Source organism: Capricornis sumatraensis, chromosome 22, assembly GCF_032405125.1.
Source record: "Capricornis sumatraensis isolate serow.1 chromosome 22, serow.2, whole genome shotgun sequence".
Taxonomy (NCBI): domain Eukaryota; kingdom Metazoa; phylum Chordata; class Mammalia; order Artiodactyla; family Bovidae; genus Capricornis; species Capricornis sumatraensis.
The window spans coordinates 31,040,591-31,066,806 of NC_091090.1; the positions used below are offsets into that span (position 1 = coordinate 31,040,591).

Sequence of the window (26,216 nt, forward strand, 5' to 3'; positions counted from 1 at the left end):
TCCCTGTCTTCTCTCCACTTGGCTGCTGTGGCCAGGATGGAAAGGTGCCCCCCCTCAGCCTCAGCCCTGACCCTCTCTGTCTCTGGAAGGTGAGATGGAGTGGGAGGGCCCCTCTGCACCCCCCGCCCTGCACTCAGCTTCTCCCTGGGCTTTTCCCACACAGCCCCAGAAGAGGACACACCAGCGCCCTGGCATGCAGCCACGGAAGCCCCCAAGCCCCCTGAAGGGCCCCGCCTAGGGGTGCTGGCAGTGAGGGATGTGTCCCCGGACTCCCTGCGCCTCTCCTGGAGCGTGGTCCAGGGCCCCTTTGACTCCTTCGTGGTCCAGTATCAGGACACAGATGGGCAGCCCCAGGCCTTGCTCGTGGGGGGTGACCAGAACAAGGTCCTCGTGTCAGGCCTGGAGCCCAGCACCTCCTACGAGTTCTTCCTCTACGGCCTCCATGAAGGGAAGCGCTTGGGGCCCGTCTCAGCTGAGGGCACCACAGGTACTGCCCGGAGAGGGACTGGCCCCCTGTCCTTGGCTGCCTCTAGTCTGGGACTGGGAAGGCAAAAGGGGGTGCCCAGAAGTGGTGCCCATGGGGAAAGAACATGAGGAGGGCGCCATGGAGGAAGGAAGGGGTGCTCCAGCAGGCCTTGGCCCTACACACGTGTTGTCATTATGGGTCTGACCTGTCATTATGGGTGGCAGCCCCTCGTTAGCCCCATTTTACAGAAAGGAAATGAGGGCCAGGAAGGGACCTGCCACAGGGCACCTAGCTGGTATACTTCTGTCTCCAAACCCTTCTCTCCCACCCACTCTGCAGGGCCAGTTCCTGCGGGTCAGACGCCCGGAGAGCCCGGGCCCAGGCTGTCTCACCTGTCGGTGACTGATGTGACCACGAGTTCACTGAGGCTCAACTGGGAGGCCCCACCCGAGGCCTTTGACTCCTTCCTGCTCCGCTTCGGAGTCCCATCTCCAAGTACCCTGGAACCACAGCTACGTCCCCTGCTGCAGCGGGAGCTGACGGTGCCAGGGACACGGCGCTCGGCTGTGCTGCGGGACCTGCATCCAGGGACCCTGTACACCCTTACATTGTACGGGCTGCGTGGGCCCCACAAGGCCGACAGCATCCAGGGCACAGCCCGGACCCTCAGCCCAGGTGAGGCTCCATCCTGGGCACATAGGCGCCCTGCCCCAAAGTGGGGGTCTTGTACTTTGCAGGGTGGAACCTAGTGCCACAGCCAGAGCAGGAGTCGGTGAGTGGTGGAGGGCTTGGAGTCTGCACAGCAGCTTCCATTACTAGGTCCAGAGAAAAGGAGGGTGGTGATGAGCATGTCTGGAGGCTGTGGGGCCCCGGGAGAAGGAGCCTCCCCACCCCATGCCCTCGTCATCATTCCTTCGCACATCCCTCCCATCAGTTCTGGAGAGCCCCCGTGACCTCCAATTCAGCGAAATCAGGGAGACCTCAGCCAGGGTCAGCTGGACACCCCCAACATCCAGGGTGGACGGCTTCAAAGTTTCCTACCAACTGGCAGATGGAGGTAATACCCTTCAGCCTGTGTCCTTGCCCTTTGCCCCCTGCACCCGGCCCACCCCGTCATTCCTCCTTGCCTCCCTGGCTACCCCCACCTCCCAGCCCACTGTGTGTTTCCAGGGGAGCCACAGAGTGTGCAGGTGGATGGCCGGACCCAGAAACTCGAGGGGCTGATCCCAGGAGCTCAATATGAGGTGACTGTGGTCTCCGTCCGTGGCTTTGAGGAAAGTGAGCCTCTCACGGGCTTCCTGACCACAGGTGAGCAGGACTGGGACCCTGGGCAGGAAGGAGGGGGAGAAAATGAGGGCACCGGTGGGAGTTGAATGGGGAAGGGGAGGAGAATGGGGGTGTTGGAGGCTCCAATGGCAGACAAGAGGTGCAGCGAAGTTTGGGAAGGTGACAGGTGGGGAGAGCAGCCAGGACCAGCTCTAAGCGCCGCCCTCCCCCCCCCCCCCCACTGCGCCCTTCTCCCAGTTCCTGATGGCCCCACCCAGCTGCGGGCACTGAACCTGACTGATGAATCTGCCCTGCTGCACTGGAAGCCCCCCCAGACTCCGGTGGATACCTATGACGTCAAGGTCACAGCCCTAGGGGGTGAGTGAGGCTGGTTGAGGCCTCTGGGGGGATACTTGTTCAGAGAGGGGGAGCAGAGGGCAGGCTTGGCTCCAGCAGGGCAGCGCTGATACCGGCCCCCTCCCAGCCCCTTCCCTACAGGCCTCAGCCCCTGGGAGCGCTGTGGACTACCCCCTGCAGGGTCTGGTGACCCACACCAACTACACAGCAACCTTGCGTGGCCTTCGGGGCCCCAACTTCACCTCCCCAGCCAGCATCACCTTCACCACAGGTGTGGTCCATGAAGTGGATGGGACGGGGCAGTGGCGGGGGGGGGAGGGTGGGCGGGGAGGAGCAAGAGAGCCAGGAAGGGCCTCATCTCCATCTTCTCTTCCTCCCACTCTCAGGGTTGGAGGCACCCCAGGACTTGGAGGCCAAGGAAGTGACCCCCCGCACAGCCCTGCTCACTTGGACAGCGCCCGAAGTCTCCCCAACTGGTTACCTGCTCAGCTTCAACACCCCAGGGGGACAGACCCAGGTGCCCCAAGCCCTGCTTCTCAGGCCAGCTCCTTCCCTGGGTTCCGGTCCAGAGGCTTCTGGGGGTGGGTGCCACCTCCCTCTCCCCTGACCACCCCTTGTCTGTTCCACAGGAGATCGTGCTCCCAGGAGGGGTCACCTCTCACCAGCTCCGCGGCCTCTTTCCCTCCACCCCCTACAGCACCTGGCTCCGGGCCATGTGGGGTGACAGCTTCACTCCCCCCGTGACCACTTCCTTTACCACTGGTACTTGGGCCCTGGGACCTGAGTCTGGGGGATGCTTGGGTAGTGGGGGTCTAGGATTTGGATAAAGAACTGGCCCCTCACTGCTCTCCCCAGGTGGACTGCGGATCCCCTTCCCCAGGGACTGTGGGGAGGAGATGCAGAACGGGGTCAGCACGTCAAGGACCACCACCATCTTCCTCAATGGCAACCGCGAGCGACCTCTGAACGTGTTTTGCGACATGGAGACCGATGGGGGTGGCTGGCTGGTGCGTGGCGGTCAGAAGCTCATGGGGTCTGTATCAGGAGGGGTTGCCAGGCCGGAAGGCACAGGCTGATGGTACCGCCACCTACTTTCCAGGTATTCCAGCGCCGCATGGATGGAAAAACGGACTTCTGGAGGGACTGGGAGGACTACGCCCATGGTTTTGGGAACATCTCTGGGGAGTTCTGGCTGGGTGAGTGTCTTACGGGGATTGGGGGACCAGGGAAGGGATTGGGGCCCTGTGGACTCACACTGCCCCACGAGCACAAACTCCCCACCCACAGGCAATGAGGCCCTGCATAGCCTGACCAGAGCCGGCGACTACTCCTTGCGTGTGGACCTGCGGGCTGGGGACGAGGCCGTGTTTGCCCAGTACGACTCCTTCCAAGTGGACTCGGCCGAGGAGTACTACCGCCTCCACCTGGAAGGCTACCATGGCACCGCAGGTGAGGGCTCAGGCTGGGGGGCGGGCAGGGGGAGCCAGGAGAGGAGAGGAGAGGACCTCACTGCTCTCTCCACGCTCTGCCAGGGGACTCCATGAGCTACCACAGCGGCAGCGTCTTCTCTGCCCGGGACCGAGACCCCAACAACTTGCTCATCTCCTGTGCTGTCTCTTACCGAGGGGCCTGGTGGTACAGGAACTGCCACTATGCCAACCTCAACGGGCTTTATGGGAGCACAGTGGACCACCAGGTGAGAGGTCTGGGGGGGCCACACCAAGCTGGGGGTGCTTGGGGCTCCACCTGCCTGGGTGTCTATGACACACAGTGTGATAAGTTATTGAATGGCTCAGCGCTTCAGGGCTCTCGCATGTGAAATGGAACAATAATGCCAATCTCACCAAGTTATCTTGAGGAGGAGATGATTTATTGGATGTAAAGGGACGGCTCACGATTCTGCTTCAGTCCTTTGCAGTTGAGGGTTTAAAAGGAAAAGGGGAGACAGGGAAAATGGCTGATTGATTTCTGGAACCATCTCCCCAGAGGGGAGGGCAGGCGGGAGCTGAAAGGCTGACACTCTCTCCCAACAACCCCCTTCCCAGGGAGTGAGCTGGTACTACTGGAAAGGCTTCGATTTCTCAGTGCCCTTCACGGAAATGAAGCTGAGACCAAGAAACTACCGGCCCCCGGGCAGGGGAGGCTGAGCCGCCGCTCACCCCTCCAGCGCCCCACCATGACTGCCGAGCACTGAGGGGTTGCGCCTAGAGAAGAGCCAGGGGCCACCTTGACCATCCAGCCACCAGCGGAAGCCTTCTCCACCCGCGATCTCACAGCACCATGTTTACAGGGGGGAGGGCAGGGGTTTGCACGGGAGCAATAAAAGGAGACACCGAGGCACGTGACTGGTCGAGTCCTCCCCCCCACTCCTCCCCCATCACTGGGCACTGGCGCTCTCACAGGCCCTGGCCTCCACCCTCCGGGGCTGCAGCCGCACCTGGAAAGGCTGGACCTTGAGGTTGACGCCGCAGTAGGGATCTGGCTGCAGCGACGGCAGGGTGCCCACGGGCGGCGGCAGCAGGGTGAAGGCCTGCAGCAGTCGCAGGAGCACCACGAAGAGCTCCAGGCGCGCCAGCGACTCACCCAGACACACGCGCGCCCCGCAGCCAAACGCCAGCGCGCTGGTGTTCGCGCCCGGCTCCAGGAAGCGGTCTGAGGTCGGAGGGACCGATCAGGGTCTCAGGGGCCGCCGGCCTCCGGATCCCGCTGCACCACCACCCCCCGACCGCGGGCACCCGCCCCACCACGCACCCGGCCGGAACTCGTGCGGCTGCTCCCAGACAGTCTCATCCAGGTGGGCACCTTGGAGGTTGGGGATAACGACCATGCCCTCAGGGATGTCGTAGCCGAAGATGCTGAGGGTTAGGGTTAAGTTAGAGGCCCGCCGAGGCCCCGATGGGGCCTTGGCCGTTCATCCCTAGGCCTCCGGAGTCACCTGCTAGGCCGCGTGGTGCGGTGAGGCAAGGCCAGGGGCACGACCGGCCGCAGGCGCAGCACCTCCGCGATGGTGGCGTTGAGCAGAGGAAGCCGAGCACGGTCCTTGTAAGTGACTCGGGAGCACGAGGCTCCGGGGCCCAGTTCGCGATCCAACTCCTCCTGAAGGCGGCGCTGAATCTGGGAAATGGAGCCCCAATCCTGGCACTGGCCAGCCCCCAGCTGCCAACCTCCACCATGTGTGTCTCTATGTGTGTGTGTGTGTGTGTGAGTCGCTCAGTCATATCCCACTTTTTGCAAACCCATGGACTGTAACCCTCCAGACTCCTCTGCCCATGGAATTCTCCAGGCAAGAGTACTAGAATGGGTTGCCATTCCCTTCTTCAGGGCATCTTCCCGAGCCAGGGGTCGAACCTAGGTCTCCTGCATTGCAGCAGATTATTTACCATCTAAGCCACTAGGGAAGCCCAAACTTCCACAAGAGACTTTGTGCCAAGTACGAGAACCCATGCCAACCCCACTGACCCACCCAGTCCTATCCCCCACAACACAGCCTGCATTGCCATCAGTGAGCTGGGTTCCCAACACCCTGGCCAGACTGCCAGGAAGGATCCCTTGGCCTCCTCCAGGGCATACCTCGGGGTGGTGAAGTAGGAAGGCCACCGCCCAGGAGAGGGTGCTGGCCGTGGTTTCAGTGCCCCCGATGAAAAGGTCCACCACAGACATGTGCACGTGTCCTTCCAGGAGCTGTCCCGGGCCCTCTTCTACTCTTTGCCTCCCTACCCCCTGGAGCATGTAGTCCGTCATATCCCTCCACTGGCCGGCCACCATGCTCTCCTGGGGAGGGGAGGAGGAGCCGGCCTGAGTGCCTGGCTTGGGGAGAGTGTTTAGAGGATGCCTTGGGTCCAGGACTGCAGGGATGGCCCAGAAGCTGCCTGGCTCTGGGCAGTAGCGTCACTGCTGCCGGCCGAGGAGGAGCCCAGTCCCCGCGCGGTTCTCACCTTGTGGCGCCTCAGCTGCTTCTCCACCATGTGGTCCCTGTTCTCTACGGCCTTCTTCAGCCTCCAGAGCCCAGGGTTGGGGAAGAGCTGGGGCAGAGAGTGAGAAGGTATAGCTGCTGGCAAGGAAGCCTGTTCCCCATCCCCACCCTTTCTCCCAAAACCAGGCGTGTTGGGGCTGCACCTCCTCACCCTGAGAAAAGGAACCATGTCCAAAATCTGGATGGACCAGTGGTCCCAGGTCTTCATCAAGTCCTGAACACAGTCGTGAAAGGCATGTACTAAGGTGTCCTCCTGCCCAAAAAGGAGGAAATCCTTTCAGTGCAGAACCAGGAGAGGATCAGGGAGGGGTTGCAGGGGGCAGGGGGGGCGGGGCAGGCATATGGGAGGGCAAGAGAGCTTTGACCTTGTCTCCAAAAGTGAGGTAACAGATGATGCTGCAAGTGAGGAGAGAGAATTCCTTCTGGATGGTCACGGGAGCACCGGCCTGGACTCTCATGCGCTGAAGAGAAAGAGCATGAACTAAATAGGGACCTGGGACATCCCTGGTGGTCGAGAGGCTAAATTCTCTGCTCCTAATGCAGGGGGCCCTGGTTCGATCCTTGGTGAGGGAACTAGATGCCACATGCTTCGGGTAATATCAGTTAAAAAAAAAAAATAGAGGGCCTTCCAGGAGGGGTGAAGCTGACCTGGGCTGACTGTGGGAGTCCAGGCTCACCTCACAAAACTCCTGGGTCAGCTGCTCCACCCAGGGTTCCATGGAGCTGCGGGTGCCCAGCAGCAAGGCTGAGCGGGTGAGTTTCTTGTGGGCCTTCCAGAGCAGAGAGTAGTCCCCCAGAGAGATGTCCTGGCAGCACTGAGACACCAGCTTGTCTGCGAGTAGGGGTTGGGGGTGGGAGGGTCGACTTGACCAAGGAAGCCACGGGCCTGACCTCCCCTGCCTCCCAAAGCCCTGCTTCTCCCCTCAAGCAACCTCTTACAGGATGGTATCTGGGGTCTGCCGGCAAAGTCCACCCACTTCCTGATCATAGCCTCCTCGATGGTCCTCTTGGAGTTTAGCACCACCACCTCTGGCGGGGGGAGTGGTAGGAAAAGCAGGAAGTCAGCAGGAGAGCACACCCCCCACCCTCCTCACTGCTGTGGGCCAGGAAGGAAGCAGACCCTCACCTTGCAGCCCAAGGCGAAGCCGGTAGACAGGCCCGAGTTTCTGAGTCAGGCTCAGCAGATGGATGGGGAGGTTGGGCTGCAGCAGGTGCAGGAAGCCGGGGACCAGAGGTGGGAGGTGGAGGTTTCTGAGCTTCCACCGGCCCCACAGCAGGTGAGCGCCGGCTAGCAGGGTGAGCAGCAGCAGCAGCAGCCCTGCGAGGACCATGGCTGGAGACCCAGGCAGAGGCCCCGGCCCCGCCACTTATAGCTCTCGACACCTCCAGCCACCTGGCTACTCGGGCTGTTCTGAAGCCTCCCTCCACTCCTTCCCTCAGGTCCTTGCCCACTGTCCCGCCCACAAAACAGTACATTCCTGGAATGGCATCCATCCTCTTGGCCTTGGAAAATCCAGTATCAAAGAGCAGGCCTTTTCCCATTCATCTATCAAGAAGAAAGGAAAGGAAATACAACCCTGACCTTCTTCAACAGCCAGAATCAGCTTTCTGTCAACCGTTCAGGAAAACGTGTCCATGAGCCCTCTCCCACTCCCACCCCACCCCCACCGCCACCTTGGACCAGCTTCCTGCCACGGGGTTTGTCTCAGAGAGAAGAATGACAACCCACGCCTAATATGCCCTCCCAGATGGCCTTTGAAGCACAAAATGAGACTAGAATGATGTGGGTTTTTTTCTTTTAACTTACAACAGGGGAACCACATGTCCTGATTTGCTTGTGTTATCCCGGTTTACGCCTATAGTCCAAGTGTCATCAGTAATGGTGCTTCTTTTTATTCTCAAAACTTGAACAAGAAAAATTAAATGTTTCCCCAGTTTGGAGCTCTTACCCTGTACCTGACGCTCTTTGGTTGCAAGGAAAAGAGACCCACTTGAGCTAGTTTGAGCCAAAAGTAAGAATTGTTCCACAAATACAGAGATATCTCACAGAATCCAAGAGCAGGCAAGTAGAAGGGACCTACTTGGCCTTGCTAAGCCAGGGATTGTGAACTAAAGAGCCCTAGAGACATGGCTGCTTCCTCACTCTTCGTTCCTGCTGTCTCACTTGTTTGCTTCTTGGCTGCACTGGGCCTGTATTGCCACGCCTGGGTTTCTCTAGTTGTGGCGAGCAGAGGGCACTCTCTAGCTGTGATACTCGGGTTTCTCTTGTTGTGAGGCGCAGGCTCTAGGCATGTGGGCTTCAGTAGTTGAGGCTCGTGGGCTCTAGAACTCGGTCAGTCGTTGGGGCCCACAGGCCTGGCTGGTTCACAGCATGTGTGATCTTCCCAGACCAGGGATCCAGCCCGTTTTTTTCATTGGCAGGTGGATTCTTAACCACTGGACCACCAGGGAAGCCCCTCCCTCCTCTTGGTCTACAGTCCCCTCCTCCCACTCTGCAGTCAGGCTGCTTGTGCTCCCAGGTGCAGGCGGCACAGAACTGCTGTCGGGGTTAGACTCCACAGAATACGGGTCTAGCCCCAGGACAAGAAGGCTTTAATGGCATGATCAAACATGCCCCCCGTCGATTCCCACGTCCTCAGGAAGCAACTTGAGAGCCACAGCTGGGATCAGAGGCCCAGCCCTCTTCAGAGCTGTTGCTATGAGGGGTGGGGTCCCAGTGGACTAAGTAGGGCTACCAGTGGCCACTGTCGCAGGTGAGGGGGCAGTTGAAGGACTTGCAGGAGAGGTCATGCTAAAGAGGGGTGGCAGGACTCGGTGGGAGGCTGGGGCACCTAGGAGGTGGGGTGAGGGCTTAGAGCTGACCTGAGTCCACACATCTCCCAATACCCCATCCTTTCTCTGCCAGCTGACCTCAGAGCTTTAATCAGAGCAAGACTCTGCCACCAGAGAGCCTGGGTCGAGATCCCAGCTGTGGTGCCAACTAGCCTAAAGAGTTCACTCCTGGGGGTCCTGATGGGAGAGGCTCAGCTCAGCCTGGAGCCAGGCCCAGGACTGGGAGGAAGAAAACTTGGGATTTCTGGTATTGGGCAGCAACAGCCAGCCCCTTCCTCATAGTTGACCTCAGGCCCTAGATCATGTCTTGCCACAACTATAGCTGAATGTTTGATTCTCATACGTGGCTTTATGCCACCACCATGCTGACCAGATTTCGGGGGAGATCTGATGGGCAATGACCAGGCCATGTGGACAATAGCACTAAGAAGCCTCTGAAACACTGAGGAAGGTCAGAACGCTTTTGTAAAAAATTTATTAACTTATTTGGATATACATGGTCTTAGTTGCAGCTTTGGGAATCTTAGATCTGCAGTTGCAACATGCGGGATTTTTCTTTTTTTTTTTTTTTTAGTTGAGGCTTTTATTTGTGGCATGTGGGAATTAGTTCCCTGACCAGGGATCAAACCTGGACCCCTTACATTGGTAGTGCAGAGTCATAGCCACTGGGCCACCAGGGAATTCCCAGGTCAGAACTACTCAAAGTTTCATGGAATGGAGAGTGACCTGGACTGCTGACCTGCCTGTGAACACCACTTCGTAACGGACACCATGTACCTTGCCAACCCCGTCTCTTCCATACCACCTCCAAATCCTAATTCCAAACAAGATAAATGATATGCAATGCCCCCAAAAGTGCTGTCCTGCCCCCAGCCTTGGGGCCTTTTATGTTCTTTCTTCTGCCTCAAATACCTTCATCTACTCCTACTCCCTTTGCGTGACTTTTCAGCCTGCAGAGTCCAACTTACAGGTCACCTCCTCCAGGAAGACTCCCCGGCCTGCTTCTCACATGCACCCAGACTGGTCAGAGGACCCACAGAACCGTGCAGCTCTCTGACCTCACACCATTCACAGAAGATGGGGATCTGGACCAGGGCATGGCCTGGAGTGAGAGGTCCACAATTCCTGTTGAATGACTGAATGGCAGGCTGCTGAGTTAGCTCAGTTTCCCTCAAAAATGACCTCAGCACATTCCTCTAGTGAATTTCTAGGTTAGCCCTGAAGACCCAAGAGGTGCTGCCATTATGGGGGCAAGTTAGGCAGGCAGGTGGGGAGGGTTGACCCCAGGGAACAGCAGTTCCCTCAGAGTATTAAGAAACACCAAAGTTGGCCTTTCGGTATGTTTGAAACCAGTATCTGGATGAAGACATCATCAGACCTGAGGACTGCACATTTCTGGGAAAGTTATGTAATACTGCTGATAAAGGGTTCAATGTCAAATGGGATTTCAACACAGCAGGTCTCGGTTAGAAGCAAGACCCAGAAGTACCGCGTGCCTGAGCACAGTGGTGGACATACAGCTGGGGAGCTGCTCACAAATCAGAAGGGCTGAGGTGCCTAGTGTGCAGCCCCCCGCCTGAGGCCCCAGAGACAGGCTGCCAGGCACAGGGAGTGCCCTGCGGGCAGAGTAAAAGGGAGGTTTTAGTGCAGACACGGGGTCCTCAGAGGGCAGGGTCAGCTGCCCACCACAGTCACTATGTGGCACCGAGCTCCCAAGGGGTTGCCTGGGGGAGGAGGGGATTCAGGCAGAGCTGGACTCTGCAAGGGTCACCCAGGCTCTGGAAGCCTTAAATGATGCCCACCCTGGCCTGGGCCCCGCAGGACCTGGAACAGATGGTGGGGATGCTGGTCTCAGTCCTGGAGATACACACGGACACTTTGCTGCCAAAGGCCTTTATTGAGTCCCTGGTTTTGCCTAGGGCTCTGGTCAGGGTACAGGGCACGGCGGGAGTCCAGGTACTATATTTCCACAGCTCTGGCTCCTCCTGGAGAAGCTGGGAGAGTGCCCTCACACCTGACAGCCCTGCGTTCCGTACTCCTGGAGGAAGCTTTTGAGCTGGGCACAGGGTGCCCGATGGCGGGTGCTCTGGCACGTGCGCTCAGAGGGCATCTCCTCGATCCAGCTGTTGGAGTCCAGCAAGTACTGGGGGCTGCGGGCAAAGAGGCAGTCAGCAGGGGTCAGCGGAGGGTCAGGGGCAGACCCTGAGGCACCTGGCTTCTGAGGGCACAGGGGACCATTTCCCTCAAGAAGCGTGGGCAGAGCAGAAGACTGAGGGGTCCCGAGAACTCACTCTCCCTTGAGGTCGTAAGTGGCCCCATCCAGACCCATGATCAGATATTCTTTCCCAGGTTCCAACTGAAGGCGGCAAGAGGCTCGGACCAGGAAGTTTCTGGTCTGATCAGCGGTGGCCCTGGCATCCTTGGCTGAGGGGAGAAGGTCCACAGAGTCATCAGAGGGGAAGAGGAGGGGTGGGAGAGCAGGAGGCCGGGGAGCTTTGCGTCGAGCCTCCATTTGACCCTCACCACTCCCAATGGGCAGGTCCTGTGTTCCTGTCTGTGGTCAAGCCCAGGGCTTCTAAGAGGCTGAGGGGCTTTGAGCTCAGACTGGCTGCAGTTTCACTCTTCCAGGCACCAAGGCCCCAAAGCCAGACCTCAGCTCCCCAGTATGGCCCCCAGCCCTGCCCACTTATTGTCCTGCTCTTACTGAAATGCAGAACTTGGGTGATATGGGTCTCAAAGAGGCGGAATGCGGCCTTGCTGTCTTCTCGGAGAACCTTAACCTGGAAGCCTGTAGGGGGTTGAGGAGAAATTAGTTAGTTATCCCGAGGCTAGGAGGACGGGAGGTCGGTGCAGAGTGACAAGGCTGCCCATGGGCCTGAGAGGAGCAGGCCAAACCTAAGAGACCTTGAGGGTGGGTCAGGGCCACGGCCTGGGCGGGAAGACTGACCGTAGTCCACTCGGGGAGAGTAGCAGGCGAATTTCATGCGGTAACCCTCCACGTCCTGCTGCCCACGCTCCAGGGCCCGGCGCTGTCGAGGGCACTTCCCTGAAGTCAGGGGCCCAGGTGAGACCATGCAGGCCCCAGCCACGCCGCCTTCCCACCCCTGATCCCCGGCCCAGTGTCTCACCCTCAGCACACTGGCAGACATCCGCAGAGCACAACGTGGACAAGAGTTTGCTCTTACGTGGTGCCCCATAAAACACAGAACATTTGCGCTCTGGAGAAAAGCAGAGAGGGGCGTTCTTTAGGGCACTCGCCTCTCCCTGCCTCCCCGGTCCCATGGACCCACAGGACTCCCTTGCCACCCTCACTGCCACCTAACCCCATGCTCCCGAGAGTCCCCGACAGCTCACCAGGATTGTAGTAGTCATACAGGACGGCACTGGCCGGCTGTACCAGCCCCACGGGCACCTCCTGCACAGCTCCAAAGCCCACACACTCCCGGGAGGTGGGGACCTGCCATGGGGGGCGATGGGTGGAGGGAAGTCAGGGACCCACCTCTGGGCCCAGAGCTTTCATAGACTGCTATGATGGATTTGCTTGGTCTGTTTGGTTCCGGTCGATCTTATCTTCAGTGTCCTTCACCATTTGTTGCCTTCCAGCCTCGGGATTTCTAAAAACTGCTCCCCAAGGTCTCTACTGACTTCACTGCCCACATGGTGACCTCACCCATCCCCAGGTCCCTGAGCGGCTTCACAGAGTCTCCCTTCATGGACACATTCTTCACAAAACTCTCCCTACCCTCAGGGCTAGCTTCCAGATCACCCCTGATTCCAACCTGGTCATTTCTGACCTTCGTGCTGGTCCCTTGCAGAGGCACAGGCCCCAGCGCAGGCCCTTCCCCTTCTCTGTGCCCTCCTGGGGCGGTCTCACCGCTCCCGGAACTCTGCAGGCGAGTGTCTCCTGAATCAAATGTTCAGCCTGATTCTTGTATTGGGATTTTTACAGAATGTATTAAACAGTCCCATTTCCCACTGCCTGCCCTCCAAACCCACTCACCCTCTCCATAGCCTCACTGATACAACTAAGGCCTCACTTACCTCCTAGGTACCAGCAAGTGCTTGCCCTCTGCCGCCCTCTCTGACCCGCCACTCACATAGGCCCTGATCCCTCTCCTCATGGCCACACCGCTCCAGTCCAGCCTGGTATCGCACACGAGTTTCCTTCTAAGCTGCATGGTGAGCTCCCTGACTTGACATCTTCCTCATTTGCTTCAACCAGACTCCTCTGCCTGGCTTCTCTAGCCAACAGGGTCTGTCCCCTCTGCACACACTGGGCAGGGCGGGCCTCCCCAACCCACAAACACATGGCAAATGGTATCACAGTATTAACATGCCTTTTTCACATTTCTTTCCAAAGGTTACAATTAATATTCAGAAAAATTTGGAGGGCCGTAAGAGAGTTGATAACTGTGTGTTAGTCAAATACGGCCATGGGAAAAAAAAAAACTCTTCTAGGTCCACCATCATTTTAAAAACAAAACACACTTGAATATCAAAACAGGAAGTTCAATAACAAAAAAGCAGTCCCTCACAATGTATAAATTCAAACTTAAGAAAGGTGCTCTCTCAAGCCCTCCCTGGCTGACTGGCACTGGACCCAAAGCCCCAGAAGGGGCTCAGCCCCGCCTCCCTGCAGGCAGCGGGGAACCTCCCTGGCCAAGGCTCTGACCCTCTCCTGTCCTGTCTCCCTGCTCACACCACAAGTTCTCTCCCAGAGCAGTAGCTGCTGATACACCTGCCTCCTGGGAATCCTCCTAACTTGAGCTCAGGAAACCCAGTGCCAGCTGTGCGTCCTTCTGTCACCCTTCTTGCTCACCGAGTCGAAGTACAGCAGGACGTGGGGACCCTCGGTCTCAAAGTGGCTCACGTATCGGTCAGAGAGGGAGGTCAGCTGTGGGGAACAGGAGCCGGGAGTCACGAGGAGAAAGCCCCTAGCCGTGTGCATGTGACAGGGCTCAGCAGCTAGGGCTGCTGCGGGGATGGGGCAGGGCTCCTGGAGGCACAAGTGGCCCCTCCTGGTGGCTGGTCACACCTTCTCCAGGTCAGCCCGCAGGGCGTGGAATCCACTCAGGAGGGTGATGTCCGCAATGGCCATGCCCGACAGCCCCACCTTGCCAGTCCGCCTGTGGAGACACGTGCCTGTTGTCTGGGTCGCCCCTGCCTGGGGCCAGGCTGTAGACACCCAGCCCCAACCTCGCCGCTGCCTCCCTCTCCCAGCCCAGCAGCACCCACAGGCCCAGGGCCACCCCAGGGCTCACCAGATGCACACAGTGTACTGCACCCTGGGTTCCTGTTCCTCAGCTGCCTTGGGGGCCTCCCTCCTCCGGCGGTTCCTCCTACCGTCAAATAGCTGCAGGGGTGTCACGGGCCGGGAGTGGGCCTCGGGGTCGTCCCCGGCTGGAGAGTCCTCATACTCGTATTCCTCATAGTCCTCCTCAGCCTCCACTGTGAGGGGACAGCGCTGTGGCTCAGCCCTGGCACCACCTGCTCAGAGACCCACAGCCTGTGACCCCAACACTCACTCGTGTACTCGACGTGGCCCATGACCGTCACTTCAATCTGAAGATCCTGGCAGGTCTTGTTCGTCATGTCCATGACATTGTAGCTGCGAAGGACCTGGCTCATCAGGGGGTGGGAAGGAGACATGGGGACACTTAGGGCTGCAGACCTCTCTGCAGAGCCACATGGAAGGGCTCTGGATCCCTTAGCTCCTGGGTCAAGAGTTTTGAGGCCGTCTACCCTTTCCCATCCTGCCCCTGGACCTGTCCAGAAAAACAAACGGACTCAGGTGTTGGGTGAGAGAGAGGAGAGCAGGGTCCTGGCATGGGGGCAATCATTGTACAGAAGCACCGGAGAAGCTTTAATGGAAAGTTCTGGAACACCTGTTGGCCCAGGCTTGAAAGAGAAAGCTGAGTTTGTCATGTGGGACGAGAAGATCCTGGAGGTCATTCAAAGCTAAGAGATGTGTGTACATGGGAGGATCTGTTCCACTGGGGGAGGTGGGCGGGGCTGAGGCGAAAACAGAGACGGAGTTACTGAGGAGGTGGGCTGGGCTGGAGTGAAACAGAGGCGAAGTTACTGGGGACGTGGGCGGGGCTACAGTGAATGCAGAGGCGAAGTTACTGGGGACGTGGGCGGGGCTGAAGTGAAAGCAGAGGAGGAGTTACTAGGGACGTGGGCGGGGCTGCAGTGAAAGCAGAGGAGGAGTTACTGGGGACGTCGGCAGGGGGGTGGGGGGGTGAAGCATCTGAGGAGTTACTGGGGAGGTGGGCGGGGCTGGGGAGAAGGCAGAGGAGGAGTTACTGGGGAGGTGGGCGTGTCTGGGATGAAGACAGAGAAGTCTCCCAGATCATAAGGTGAGGCTTAGCATGTGGCCTCCGGAGTGGCAGCTGTGCTCCTGCGGGGATGGACTCTGTCAGCCAGACAAAGGACACAGGAGGAAGAGAAGGTTTGGGGCTCAACCACGTCAGAGATGCTCAGAGCTTAGGGTAGACATTTGGCCTGAGGCACCAAGTGTTTGAGCATCAGCACTGAGGGCTGAAGGGGACGACAGGTGCCCAGAAAGAGTGGAGAGCAGAGTGAGGGGCACCTGCCCAGGACAGAGCACAGGGAACCGCAACCCAGGGGTCTCTTCCTCCTTCCCAGACCATGAGCTCTGCCTGCACGTCTCCCACTCAACACCCCAGCTTCACCCTGATGGCCCCGCATGCCCAGTGCCACCAGCTCTCACCTTCAACGTTCCTCTGCTGTTTCCTCTCACCTCCACATTAATCTTGCTCCCCAGGGAAAACTTTCACAAGCAGAAAAGGGAAAGAGATGTCAGAAGGGCACACTGTTGCTTCAACTTACCTCCTCCACCAAAATAACTCCACCTCCTGTCCCCACTTCACTTTTCAACACTTTCTACCTTCACCCACATTCTCTCTCCACCATCTCCTAAACCCTCTGTGACTCTGCATGTATCATTTTCAGATCAGATAAATGAAGCTCAGAGGTTGGGTGACTTGCTACAGGTCACAGAGCCAGTAAGTCTTCCCACAGTTATCAGAAAGAGGGGCCATGAGGATTCAGCAGGGGTGGGGAACAGGGGATGGCTTCTGGCCTGGCCGAGGGAGACCCAGGCGTCCCGGTCACCCAGGTGAGGGCACGGTTCACCTGCAACTCCTCCTCCAGCCTGTGGACTTGGTGGTTGGTCAGCTGCAACACGTGGGACTTGAGTCCACTGCGGCCCAAGGAGCTGAGGGTCACGTTGAATCCTGTCTCCTCGGTGGTGTGGGACGCGATCCAGTACGCAGACAGGGCATCCAGAGCCATAACAGTGTCCTGGGGAAAATGAGCCGAGACTCAGGGACTCGGTCTCAGGACCAGCCACCCTAGAACCCCAGGACAGCCCCTACCTGGGTGCTGCGGAATCCCCCTTGGAAGCTGCTCTGGCGGGTCAGCCAGGATGCAGCCTGGTCAGCCAACTCAGCCTTGCCCTCCCATAGCAGCAGGTGTAACAGGCCATAGGCCGTGGTTTCAATCCACAGGGCCGGGGCCTGGGGAATGGGGTCTGCTGGGCTGCGTGGAGCCAGAGTGGGTGACAGGACGTTGCTTGGAGAAGTGGTGACTGAGCCCCAGTACAGCTTATCTGGAGTGAAAGGAGACCCACAGGTGAACAGGGGAGGATCTTAGATGTCTGACCCTTTGACACCCCCCCTTTAGTCTCTCCTGATTTCCCAGTCACCCCTGCTTATGCTCTGATTCCCTCCAAGGGGCTCCATTCATTCTGTTTCTCCCTTTGGACACGCTCAGGGGTCTCAAGCTCTCCAAAGCCTTAGGTTCACTGCCAGGACCCCCTCACCACCGATGTCCTGGGCCAGGGCCATGAGGTTGTTGTGGGCAACGCTCCGCAGGCCCTCCGGGGCCTCGGTCAGCGACAGGGCGTAGGCTGTGATGGCGGAGGCGTGGGCGCCCAGGAGCCCAGAGGTTGCTTTCGCCCCCAAGAAGGTGTTTGCTCTTGAGATGGAATTTTCCTGGAAGAAAGTGTGTGGGGGGGAGAGGTCTGTGGACTGGTCTCCTGAGGGGAAAGGGGATCAGCAAAGGGGAGATTCATAGCTGCCTTACCACTCTCCTCAGCTGCTCTGAAGTCTTGTCTGGGAAGACCGCCAGCCCGTGGTGGAGGGCAATGACCACGAAGGCCGTGAGCGCCACAGTCTCATCGCTTCCCACTAAGCCTCCCTGGTTGAAGTGGGCAGAAAAGGAGGCACCAACCACGAGTGGGGAGGGGCAGGGAGATTCTTCCCTCCAGTGCCCTTGGCCCAGTCTCCCAGCCCCATACCTGCATACTCCTATCCATTACTGGAAAAGGATCATGGAATGAGCCATCATCCCGTTGCTGGGAAAGCAGCCACGTGGCCGTCTCCTGCAGCTTTTCAGGTGAGCCACCCACCTGATCCTGGGCCAAACTCAGTATCTTCAGCACAAAGGCCGTGAGCCTAGATGAGGAAGGCATTGCTGGGGATAGCCACTGGTCCCTATAAGGGGGAGGCCCCACTCCTGGTGGCTCCTGGCTATTAGCCCTCCCATAGTAGCTGGCTCTGCCCCCACCAACCCTGGCCCCTCCCACACACCCAGGACACTCCTCCAAACTCACCAGGTGCTACTTTCCCGATGTAACCAAGCCCCATAGGAACCATCTCTTTTTCGAAATTCCTGGATCCGCGTGTAGCCTTGGAGAGGAGAGGCAGCTGAGGTCACACCAACTCCCCAACTGCTGTGGGCAGGCCACACTCCCCACTTCCACTGGGGACCGCATCTCTCTTCCCTGCTCTGACCACCCGGGCTGCCCAGCTTCCATTAACTGCCCTCTCCTGGCCCCACTCCTGCTTGCCGCTGCACTCAGAACCTTTCTGGATGAGATCCACGGCGCGGTCCTTGGTCTCAGGGGGCAGCAGGCTCCACTGCTCGGTCTTGTCCAGGTAGCGGGAAGCAGCCAGTGTTGGAGCCAAGAGGGTCATGGTTTGTTCCCCGCAGCCTTGGGGAAGCCTCAGGAGGGAGGCCAGGCCTCCTGGGGACAAGGCCCCCTCAGAGCCCAATGCTTCCAGTGGATCCGAGGCTATGGGGAGGGACAGGATGGAGGGTCAGAGAGCAGGTCTGGAGGGCAAGGTCACAGGGTCAGGGAGTCTCGGGATCAAACAGAAGTGCCCAGGTTTCCATGAATCCAAGGGAGGCGCCAGGGAAGGGACTGGAGGACACGCCCACCTGTGACTCTGACGAAACTCTTGAAATCTCCTTCAGGGATAATATTGGGATCAGAGTTGCCAGGAATTTCCAAGGTCCGGCCTCGGGGGTCTGGGAAGATGAGGGGAGTCAGTGGTCTGTCCTGCTGTCCACGCCGTCTGCCCCCTCCCACCCCCAAGACACTGCTGTCCGCGAGTGGAGGTCACTCACCCAGGGGGTTGAGATCATAGACTATCTCCTCGCTGTGAAGGGCCCCTTCTCTCTGTGGAGGGGAAACGAAGCTGTGAGAGATCACACAGGCCACAGCCTGCCCCTCCAGGGCACACTCCTCAGGACTTGCAGTTGGAACTGCAGGGACACGGAGGGGCCAGGATTGTGGAAAGTGCAAGTGGACCAAAGCATTGAGTGTGGGGGGTGGCCTCAGCGCTGTTGCAGGCAGAGGACCAGAGCAGGGGGTGAACCTGGGAGATGGGGACCTAGATTCAGGGGTGTTCCACTCACCTCGACTTGTAGAATCTTAGATATTGCGTCCCCCACAGGGAAATCTAAGGATCCTCGAGCCACCACCTTGAGGGACACGGCAGCAGCTGCGATGGGCACCACAGAGAAGCCAACGGGCCGGGCAGAGCCCGCGGGCACCTGTACCTGCTGGGCAAGCCCTCCACCCCCGGCCAGGCACAGCCCCTCCACTGGGGACACGTGGACGCTCACCTGGGGGCAGGAAGACGGGGAGGGCCAGAGTCCCAGCCCAGTTAGGCTCCCCACCCTTCACCTGCCCAGTCCCCCCCCACCACCGTGCGCTCAGCCCCCAAGGGCCTCACGGTCAGATCGCTATCCAGGTAGTTGTAGAGGACAGGCCGCAGCTCGAGCTGCTCAAAGCGGCGGACAGAGACCGGCAGGCGGAGGTGCATGTGGAATTCACGGAACACTCGGAGTCGGGCCGGTGTGGCCACACACAAGCCTGACGCAGAGTGGGCACATATGAGAGGCCCTGGGGCATCACAACCAAGGGTCCCCAGGAGTGCGGGGCAGGGCCTGCCCCTAGTCCCCTACATCCCACCCATCCTCTGCCTGCCGCTGCTCAATGGCTTCAGACCCCACGCTCAGCATGCAGACATCTCCAGCTCTCTGCCCCTCATTCCTGTACCAAGAGCTAAGGACCAAGCAGGGAGCCTCGGTCCAGGGAGCCTGGAAGAGGGATGCCGAGGACCCCGGCAGGGTGACCACACCTGTGCTTTTGGACAGGCTCACGCCGTGGATCTCCCACGTGGTCAGAGAGTCCGGGAGCAGCAGTTGCAATCTGCAGTGGGAAAGGTGAGAAGCTGGGTCACACGCTGGGCAGGCCCCAGACACAGCCCAGAGACACAGCCAGGCCCCGCGCTCGCCCTCACTGGGAGAAGCGGTCCACTTCTTCCACTTTCCAAAGCCAGTTCTCGGGGAAGAAGCTGCGCACGGGGATGTCATCCTCTTCAATCAGGTCCTCCTCCTTCAGGAGCTCCAAGGCTGTGTGGGGGACACCGTGGAGGGCGGTGAGGAGGGGGCCGTCCTGACCGTCCAGGGGCCCCGGCCAGTGCCCCGGCCCCACCCAGCCCCTCACCTCGGGCCAGGCCCACCTGGCCCCTGGTCCGGGCCTTCTTGCGCAGGTTATCAGCAAACTGGCAGCAGGACAGGAAGGGCTCGCGGCAGGCCGGCTGCTGCACCCGGGCCGCCCGCTGCTCACAGGTGCGCACCATGGGCAGCCGCGTCAGCCCGTCCTGGCAGCAGCGTTTGGCTACGGGGGAAGTGTACTGGCCCACTGCAGGACCAGGTGAGGCTGAGCGTGAGGCACGCCTCATCCCCGGCCCGACCTCTAGATGTACCAGGACTCACCCCGAGAGACCAGGAATGAGGGCGGTCACAGCAGAGCACCTCCCCCAGCCTCCCTTTCACCCCAGAACTACAGTGTCTGCATTTCTAGCCCAGACACCATGCACTAGCTCAGTCGGGAACAGAGGAGCCAACAGGCAGACCTGCATCCCAAGCCTTGGGCCTAAGTGGAGAACTGCATATGTCTTAGTCGCTCAAGGCATGTCAGAATCTGAGACCCGTAGACTGTAGCCCAGGATGCTCCTCTGTCTGGAATCTCCAGGCAAGAATACTGGAGGCAGTAGAGACAATCCTTTCTTCTGGGGATCTTTGCAACCCAGGGATCGAACCTGGGTCTCGTGCATTACAGGCAGATTCTTTACCATCTGAGCCACCAGGGAAGCCCTAGAGAATTTCATGGGCACCCTCAACTCACGCTTCTCATGAATCGCCTTTTGGAAGTTCACGTTTCTCTTTTTCCGAGACTTTGACTCCTTGGGACAGCTCAGACCTGGTAGAGAGCAGGAATGCAGTCAGCCAGAGGGCACAGGGCCTCCCCCTCCCCTCTGAGTCTCCCCCTCCCAGCCCAGCCCTTCCCACCCCTCCTCTTCCTGTCTTTCCCCCTCAGGCCCCTCCTTCCTCCTTATCCTCCCAACACCCACTCCCCTTCCTCCTCTGTCCTCACTCTTTCTGATTTCAGTCCGATGGTCTCCATCAGAAAAGGCCAGACCAGCTGCCTTGAACACTTGAGGGGCAGTGTCTCCACCGCCGGGACCACAGCCAAGGTCATAGCTGTTCATAGCTTCGAAGACCTGGCGAGAAAAGGCAGAGATGCTGCAGAGACAAGAGTGGCTGTGGCCGCGATCGCCTACTCAGCTGCAGGTGAGAGGGCAGGGTCCAGACAAGTACGAGAGAGACACAGAGAGCGGAAACAGAGCCACCGGGGCCACGGCTCGAGGGAGGAATGGGAGCAGTCCAGCTGAGTGAGTTCTCGTGGCTGGCTGCAGCTTGGGGTAGGAGGAGGATGAGCCTCAGAGGGAAGGGAGGATCAGACAGAGGACTTGACCAACCTTGACCATGTCGAGGGGTTTGTGGGACTTGCCACCCACAGCATACAGAGCCGTGTCCACAGCTCCCAGGGCCACCAGGGCTCGAGACCCTGTTTGCAGGTTGAGTTTCACAGTGTCCCCAGGACGATACGCCTTGGAACTGTCCACGTTCAGCTCCAGCTGGCAGAGGTGGCAGGTGGGGGGCAGTCAGGGTGGGGAGAACTCATTCAGTCTTGAGCATCCTCAGTGCACCCCAAACTAAATCACCCCGTTTGCAGTCATTCAGTCTTCTCTCTTAATCCTCCCAGCACGCACACACACCCCATCTCTTCCGATGCAGGTTACCTTCCCTTCACAGCCTCCAGCCTGGACGTCCACTCTCAGGGAGTTGGCCACCGGGACGCCCCTGTGATAGTAGAAGGCCACGAGGTGGAAGGAGGGCACCAGGCGATGGTCCACAAACACGGAGATGGAGGTCAGGTGGGTCTTGGGCTCTCGATGCACAGACACGATCTGGCCCCGGGACAGGATCTGGAGGGGAGCAGGGTGCTCCTCACTGGCCATCCTCAGCCCTGAGGCCGCCACCCACCCTGAGGGTCTTTCCTCTTGAGACCTTCCCACCCCGTCCTCCCCTGTGGCCCATCATGTGCACCATGTAATAGAAGTAGGAGAAGCTCCCGCTGATGCCCACGGCTTGCAGGTTTAGGTTAAGGGTCTCTCCGACTTTAAGAGGTCGAGGATTCTGCCACTCAATGGACAGAAACCCAGAGCTTCTGGACTCGGGCGCTTTCACAGTGAGACTGCCTACGGCAGGGTGGGGGGAGCCTGCAGACACCTGGAGAGAGGGCAGGGGTCGCAGGGTCAGTGGAAAGGGCACAGGCACCCAGCTTCCCCGCCTCTACCCGCCAGCCTGGGAACCTTCCCTCCTAGCCCACCCACCCCCGTGAGGGTGGGGTGCTACCGAGAGCTGCACTTTTGAGATGGTCCGAGGAACACCAAGGGAGACGATGACTTGGCCGCTCCCATCTGTGTTCCGTTCAAAGTCCTGGTTTTTAGAAGTCGATCCAGAAAACAACTTGGCAGACACTTTGACGGGAATGCCAGAGGCTGGGGAGCCTGACATGTCACGGACCAGGGCCTAGGTAGATGAGGGAGGGGCCGAGGGAAGAGTGCAGTCAGTGAGACGCGGCGCCCTCCTGCCCACCACCCCCGGCACCCACTGCCCATCCTCCCCCTTCCCGAAGAAACCTGCAGCAGGAAGGGGACCCCAGGGATCAGCTGCTGCTTGGTTTTGCTTAGATCCAGGGAGAAGGGAGATGACACGAAACGCCAGGATGTGAGCTCTGCCTCCTCCACCTCTCCTCCTGCAAGAGACAGAGTGTAGAGAGGTGGACACAGAGACCTGGGAAGAGAGAAGAGGAGGGCTGGGGGCGGGGAAGGTGTGCTCTAGTGTTTCCCTCCACCAAGGCTGAACTCTCCAGGGCACAAACTTCTGTTCATCTCTATGTTTCCTGAGGTCACCACAGGACATAGCACACAGATGGTGTATAACACAGCTCTGCTGATAGAAGCTGGATGATTGATACATAGATGGATGGATGGGTGGATGGATGGAGGAGATGGGTGGATAGCTGGTCAGATAGATGGACTGATGGATGGATGGATAGATGGGATGGATAGATGGATGGATGTAGGGAATTGTTTTGGACAGAGGGATAGATGGAGGGATGGGTGGATGGATGCATGGAATAGAATATATTGAGACAGTGGGAAGGTCACCTTTCCCAGAAACAGCTCAGAAATGCAGTTGTAGAGAGAGTCTTCTGGGTCTTTCCTGACTTCGTGTCCCAGCTGAGATGGAGCAGGGTGGTATTAGTGCTAGAGAACAGAGGGTCAGCTCGGAGGTCAGCGGTGAGGGTCCAGGGTTATAATCAGGGGAAGCCACTCACCTGGAGACTCAATAACGGCTGCTGCAACATACAGGCGCAGCCCTGGGAGGTCATTAATGCTAATATTAAGCTTCTCCAGCACGCCCTGAAACTCGGCCTTTTGCAGGGAAATTTGGCACTGGCCATCCACCAGCTGGGGCAAAGAAGACAGGACAGAGAATGAGACTCGAGTCTCCCACCTCACCTCCTCACGCCGCCTCACTCTCCTCACCCACCTCACGCACCTCAACCCTGCTTCCTACCTTGGTCTGACTCTCCAGGCCCCGCAGAAAAGTCTTTTCACCGTCCTCACCCAGGAGTGCAAAGCGCACATATGCCACCCCCTGCACTGGCTTCCCGTAGATGTACCTGCCACCGAGGAGAGATTCGGAAGACGGGCTGAGGGCTGGGGCGAGGGAGGGGAGTGGGGTTCCACAGCACATTCACGCTGCGCGGGGTGTCCTGGGGTCAGGCCCAGCGTGAGGACCATGTGCGAGGGGGAGTTACCTGGCCTGGATGATCACTTGGATGTCACTAAGAAAGCCAGGCGTTGTCAGGATGTAGGGGTTTTCAGGAATGATCTTCACCTCAAAGTTGGGAAGAACTGACCCAGGGCAAAGGGAGGGCAGATCAGACTCTCGTGAAAGGACCTTTAAAATATTACCCTCCCCTCGGGGCTGTGGCAGCTGCATCTCCCTTCCCTGGCCCTGCACCCCCCACCTCTGGTCCACCCCATCCTCCTTGCAGGAAAGGGGCGCTTGTCCCTCCCGTCTCCAGCTCTCACCGTATTTCTTCACCTCAAACTGGGTGCTGCTATTGGAATCCAGGCTGTCTGAGAAACGGGCTGAGATTTTCCATGTTCCTGGCCTGAGGACGGACAAGGGAGAGACTCAGCCCACTCGTGCAAGAGGCCCACTGACAGCCAGTGGCCCAGCTCCCTAGGAAGAGACTATGGGGTGATCCAGGGGCTGAGGGAGCTCAGGACTGGACCATGTGCTGTAGTTAGCCAGCTGGGGGAAGTTAGAGAAGTGTCGGTGGGGGCAGTCCCTGGGAGGAAATGCTCACTCTGAGATGTCTGGGATCAGAAAGTTGTCCTGGAAGATGGAGGAAGGAGCAAACACTTCTCTTTTTTGCACGCGGAAGCCTTGAGAGTTCTGCAATTGAGTGAAACGGTCACAGCCACAGGCCAGCTCAGCAGCCCTGGCCCATTAGGAAGGTCAGAGGTCGGGGGCTCACCTCCACCGTCACCGTGAGGATGTCACTGGCCGGGCGCATCTTTTGATCCAGAGCAAAGACTCGGTAGCGAACTGGAAATGGAGGATGAGGAGATGAGCAGGAGCCATGGGAGGGGTGGGCCCTGGACCCCTGACCCCCTCCCAGAAAGCAAAGGGAAGGAGAGCAAATGTTTGCAAAGCAGCCTTCCTGTGGGGGGCTTCAGGTTATCTCATTCAAGTGGCTGGGAAGGCATGAAAGGTGGAGGCCCTGGCGCCGAGACTCACCCCGCTGGCCAGGGTTATAAACGGGCTGGTCTGTCTGCAGAAAGAGGTGCCCCCGGCGAGAGGAGAACAGCAGGTTGACACCCTGCGTGTCTGTCTGTTTGGACAGAGAGTCCCTGAGCCACGGCGACTGCACCATGAGCTGCACCTCGGGGGCTCCGCGGAGGAGATGGAGGCGACAGAGGCTGGCCTGCTCCTGGGGAATCTGTGAAGAGAGCGAGAGGGAGTGGGTGAGAGACGGAGCAGAAGGGAAGAGGCAGCCTGAGACACAGAGGACCACAGCGTGGGAGGGGAGGAAGGGAGCAGGGGCATGAGAAGACAAAGCTGTTTCCAAGAAGACAGAGGACAGAAGGGGAGGCGCAGGGCGGCACCGGGAGGGAGTGGGGCCTTTACCGGGAGGTTGAGGAGTATGAAGTCTCTGCCTGAGCTGAGGCTGAAATCCACCTTCGGGGAGCAGAGCTCTTTAACGTGGGATGGGTTCCTCAGGAACACGGATCCTCTCACCACCTGTCCTGAAGGAGCATCCTGGAGTTTCACGGCCACAGACAGGGGAACCCCTATGCGAACCACAGAAGGAGCAAACAGGAGCAACCTGGTGCAAGAACAGGTGCAAGTCAACCGCCAGCCTCCAGCCCTCCCGCGAATCAGGACCCTCTGAGCCCATCTCCCCTCGCCAGCCCTGGCCCTGTCCAAGCTCTCCGCATCCTGCCTCCAGGACCTGGGCTTCTGCAGAGACAAGGCGAAGAAGCCAGATGCCCAGATCAGCCCCCAGAGGAGCCTCATGGCTGGAGGACCTGAGGGGTTCAGACCCGCCTGCGCCTTTCTGGTTAACCCAGGGCTTGGAGCAGAGTTTTGACTCTGGGCCTTGCTCCTCCCCTCTCCCAGATAAGCCGGGAAACCATGTGATAACCAAGAACTGCAACTGGCCCCAGACCCAGAACTGGGAGGGGGCACCCCCGACACCTGGGTCTCTTGAGGGAATCATGGCCTGGAGAGAGACTGAGTCCTTCCCTGTTAACCCTCTCACCCCAATGCCCCGGGCACCAGCGCTCCTGGGTGGGTCTGGGTGCCTGTGTGTATATAGCAGGCACACACACACATCTGCCCAGCAGGGCCCCACGTGGCTCAGCAAATGGCTCAGACCCGTGTCTCCTCTGTTGATCCCACAAAACAAGATACTAAGAAACCTGTCTCCTACTGTGTGTTCATGCATGCTCGATCGCTTCAGTTATGTCCAACTCCGTGACACGAGGTCTGTAGCCCACCAGGCTCCTCTGTCCATGGGATTTCCCCAGGAAGAATACTGGAGTAGGTTGCCATTTCCTCCTCCAGGGGATCTTCCTGACCCAGCCTCCTGAACAGGCAAGTGGATTCTTTACCACTGAGCCACCTGGGAAACCTGTCTTTTACAATAATCCCTGCAAAACCTGAACTACATCAGCTTTTGCTTTTAGTAGGCTCTAACAGAAATTCTGTTGTTTGGGAGATCAGACACATTCTCACCATCCCACAGGGGAAACTGACCTCAGTGTCCCTTGTTCCTCTCTGATCTACAAGGTAAAGCACCCTAAACGAGGTGCCCAGACTCACATGTCTCATGAAACAAAAGACATCCACAAAACATCACAGGCAAGAATACTTTATTTGTCAGATTCAATCAAAATAGGGAGAACTCTGTCCACCTTCCACAGCTTCCTTAGAAACCCCTCCTTCCTACTCCAGACAGAATAGTGGCAGCACCTTGCTGCATGAAAGACAGCAGCCACAGCCTTGCCAAGG

General features: G+C 58.8%; 3 protein-coding genes across 4 annotated transcripts in view; 1 reads left to right on the forward strand and 2 right to left on the reverse strand.

Moving 5' to 3' along the window:
• The window catches only part of TNXB (tenascin XB), a 55,988-nt gene extending 51,609 nt beyond the window's left edge, over positions 1-4,379 (forward strand). The window contains exons 30-42 of the mRNA XM_068961043.1: positions 164-487; positions 806-1,141; positions 1,401-1,523; positions 1,637-1,774; positions 1,991-2,110; positions 2,217-2,360; positions 2,476-2,606; positions 2,719-2,851; positions 2,945-3,096; positions 3,189-3,285; positions 3,377-3,538; positions 3,622-3,785; positions 4,135-4,379. Coding sequence (XP_068817144.1) covers positions 164-487; positions 806-1,141; positions 1,401-1,523; positions 1,637-1,774; positions 1,991-2,110; positions 2,217-2,360; positions 2,476-2,606; positions 2,719-2,851; positions 2,945-3,096; positions 3,189-3,285; positions 3,377-3,538; positions 3,622-3,785; positions 4,135-4,236 — 2,126 coding nt within the window. The 3' untranslated portion in view covers positions 4,237-4,379. The remainder of the gene's footprint in view (positions 1-163; positions 488-805; positions 1,142-1,400; positions 1,524-1,636; positions 1,775-1,990; positions 2,111-2,216; positions 2,361-2,475; positions 2,607-2,718; positions 2,852-2,944; positions 3,097-3,188; positions 3,286-3,376; positions 3,539-3,621; positions 3,786-4,134) is intronic.
• An 87-nt stretch (positions 4,380-4,466) lies between these two features.
• CYP21A2 (cytochrome P450 family 21 subfamily A member 2) lies at positions 4,467-7,393 on the reverse strand. Its single transcript, XM_068994344.1, has 10 exons — positions 7,189-7,393; positions 7,002-7,091; positions 6,740-6,894; positions 6,428-6,523; positions 6,214-6,315; positions 6,025-6,111; positions 5,660-5,860; positions 5,025-5,203; positions 4,841-4,944; positions 4,467-4,741 (listed from the first exon to the last, which is right to left on the reverse strand). The coding sequence occupies exons 1-10, from the start codon at positions 7,391-7,393 to the stop codon at positions 4,467-4,469; spliced, it is 1,494 nt and encodes a 497-aa protein (XP_068850445.1).
• A 3,387-nt stretch (positions 7,394-10,780) lies between these two features.
• On the reverse strand, positions 10,781-25,277 carry LOC138069820 (complement C4-like). Of its 2 annotated transcripts, XM_068961175.1 has the most exons (41): positions 25,156-25,277; positions 24,831-25,029; positions 24,441-24,642; positions 24,178-24,248; positions 24,007-24,095; positions 23,726-23,808; positions 23,449-23,545; positions 23,205-23,310; positions 22,963-23,095; positions 22,262-22,377; positions 21,975-22,151; positions 21,666-21,848; positions 21,359-21,544; positions 21,035-21,193; positions 20,650-20,776; positions 20,401-20,475; positions 19,717-19,914; positions 19,511-19,622; positions 19,349-19,419; positions 18,941-19,080; positions 18,621-18,830; positions 18,330-18,381; positions 18,141-18,230; positions 17,785-17,994; positions 17,533-17,608; positions 17,218-17,374; positions 17,004-17,117; positions 16,741-16,912; positions 16,295-16,527; positions 16,053-16,220; positions 15,628-15,687; positions 14,420-14,513; positions 14,156-14,342; positions 13,930-14,020; positions 13,714-13,788; positions 12,249-12,351; positions 12,023-12,112; positions 11,842-11,940; positions 11,599-11,682; positions 11,186-11,318; positions 10,781-11,044 (listed from the first exon to the last, which is right to left on the reverse strand). In XM_068961175.1, exons 1-41 carry the CDS (start codon positions 25,218-25,220, stop codon positions 10,903-10,905), a joined length of 5,229 nt encoding a protein of 1,742 aa, XP_068817276.1. In that variant the 5' UTR covers positions 25,221-25,277; the 3' UTR covers positions 10,781-10,902. The 2 variants fall into 2 exon arrangements, with proteins under 2 accessions (XP_068817276.1, XP_068817277.1); XM_068961176.1 differs by lacking the exon at positions 13,930-14,020 and having other exon boundaries at positions 14,203-14,342.
• Between the last annotated feature and the right edge of the window lie 939 nt (positions 25,278-26,216).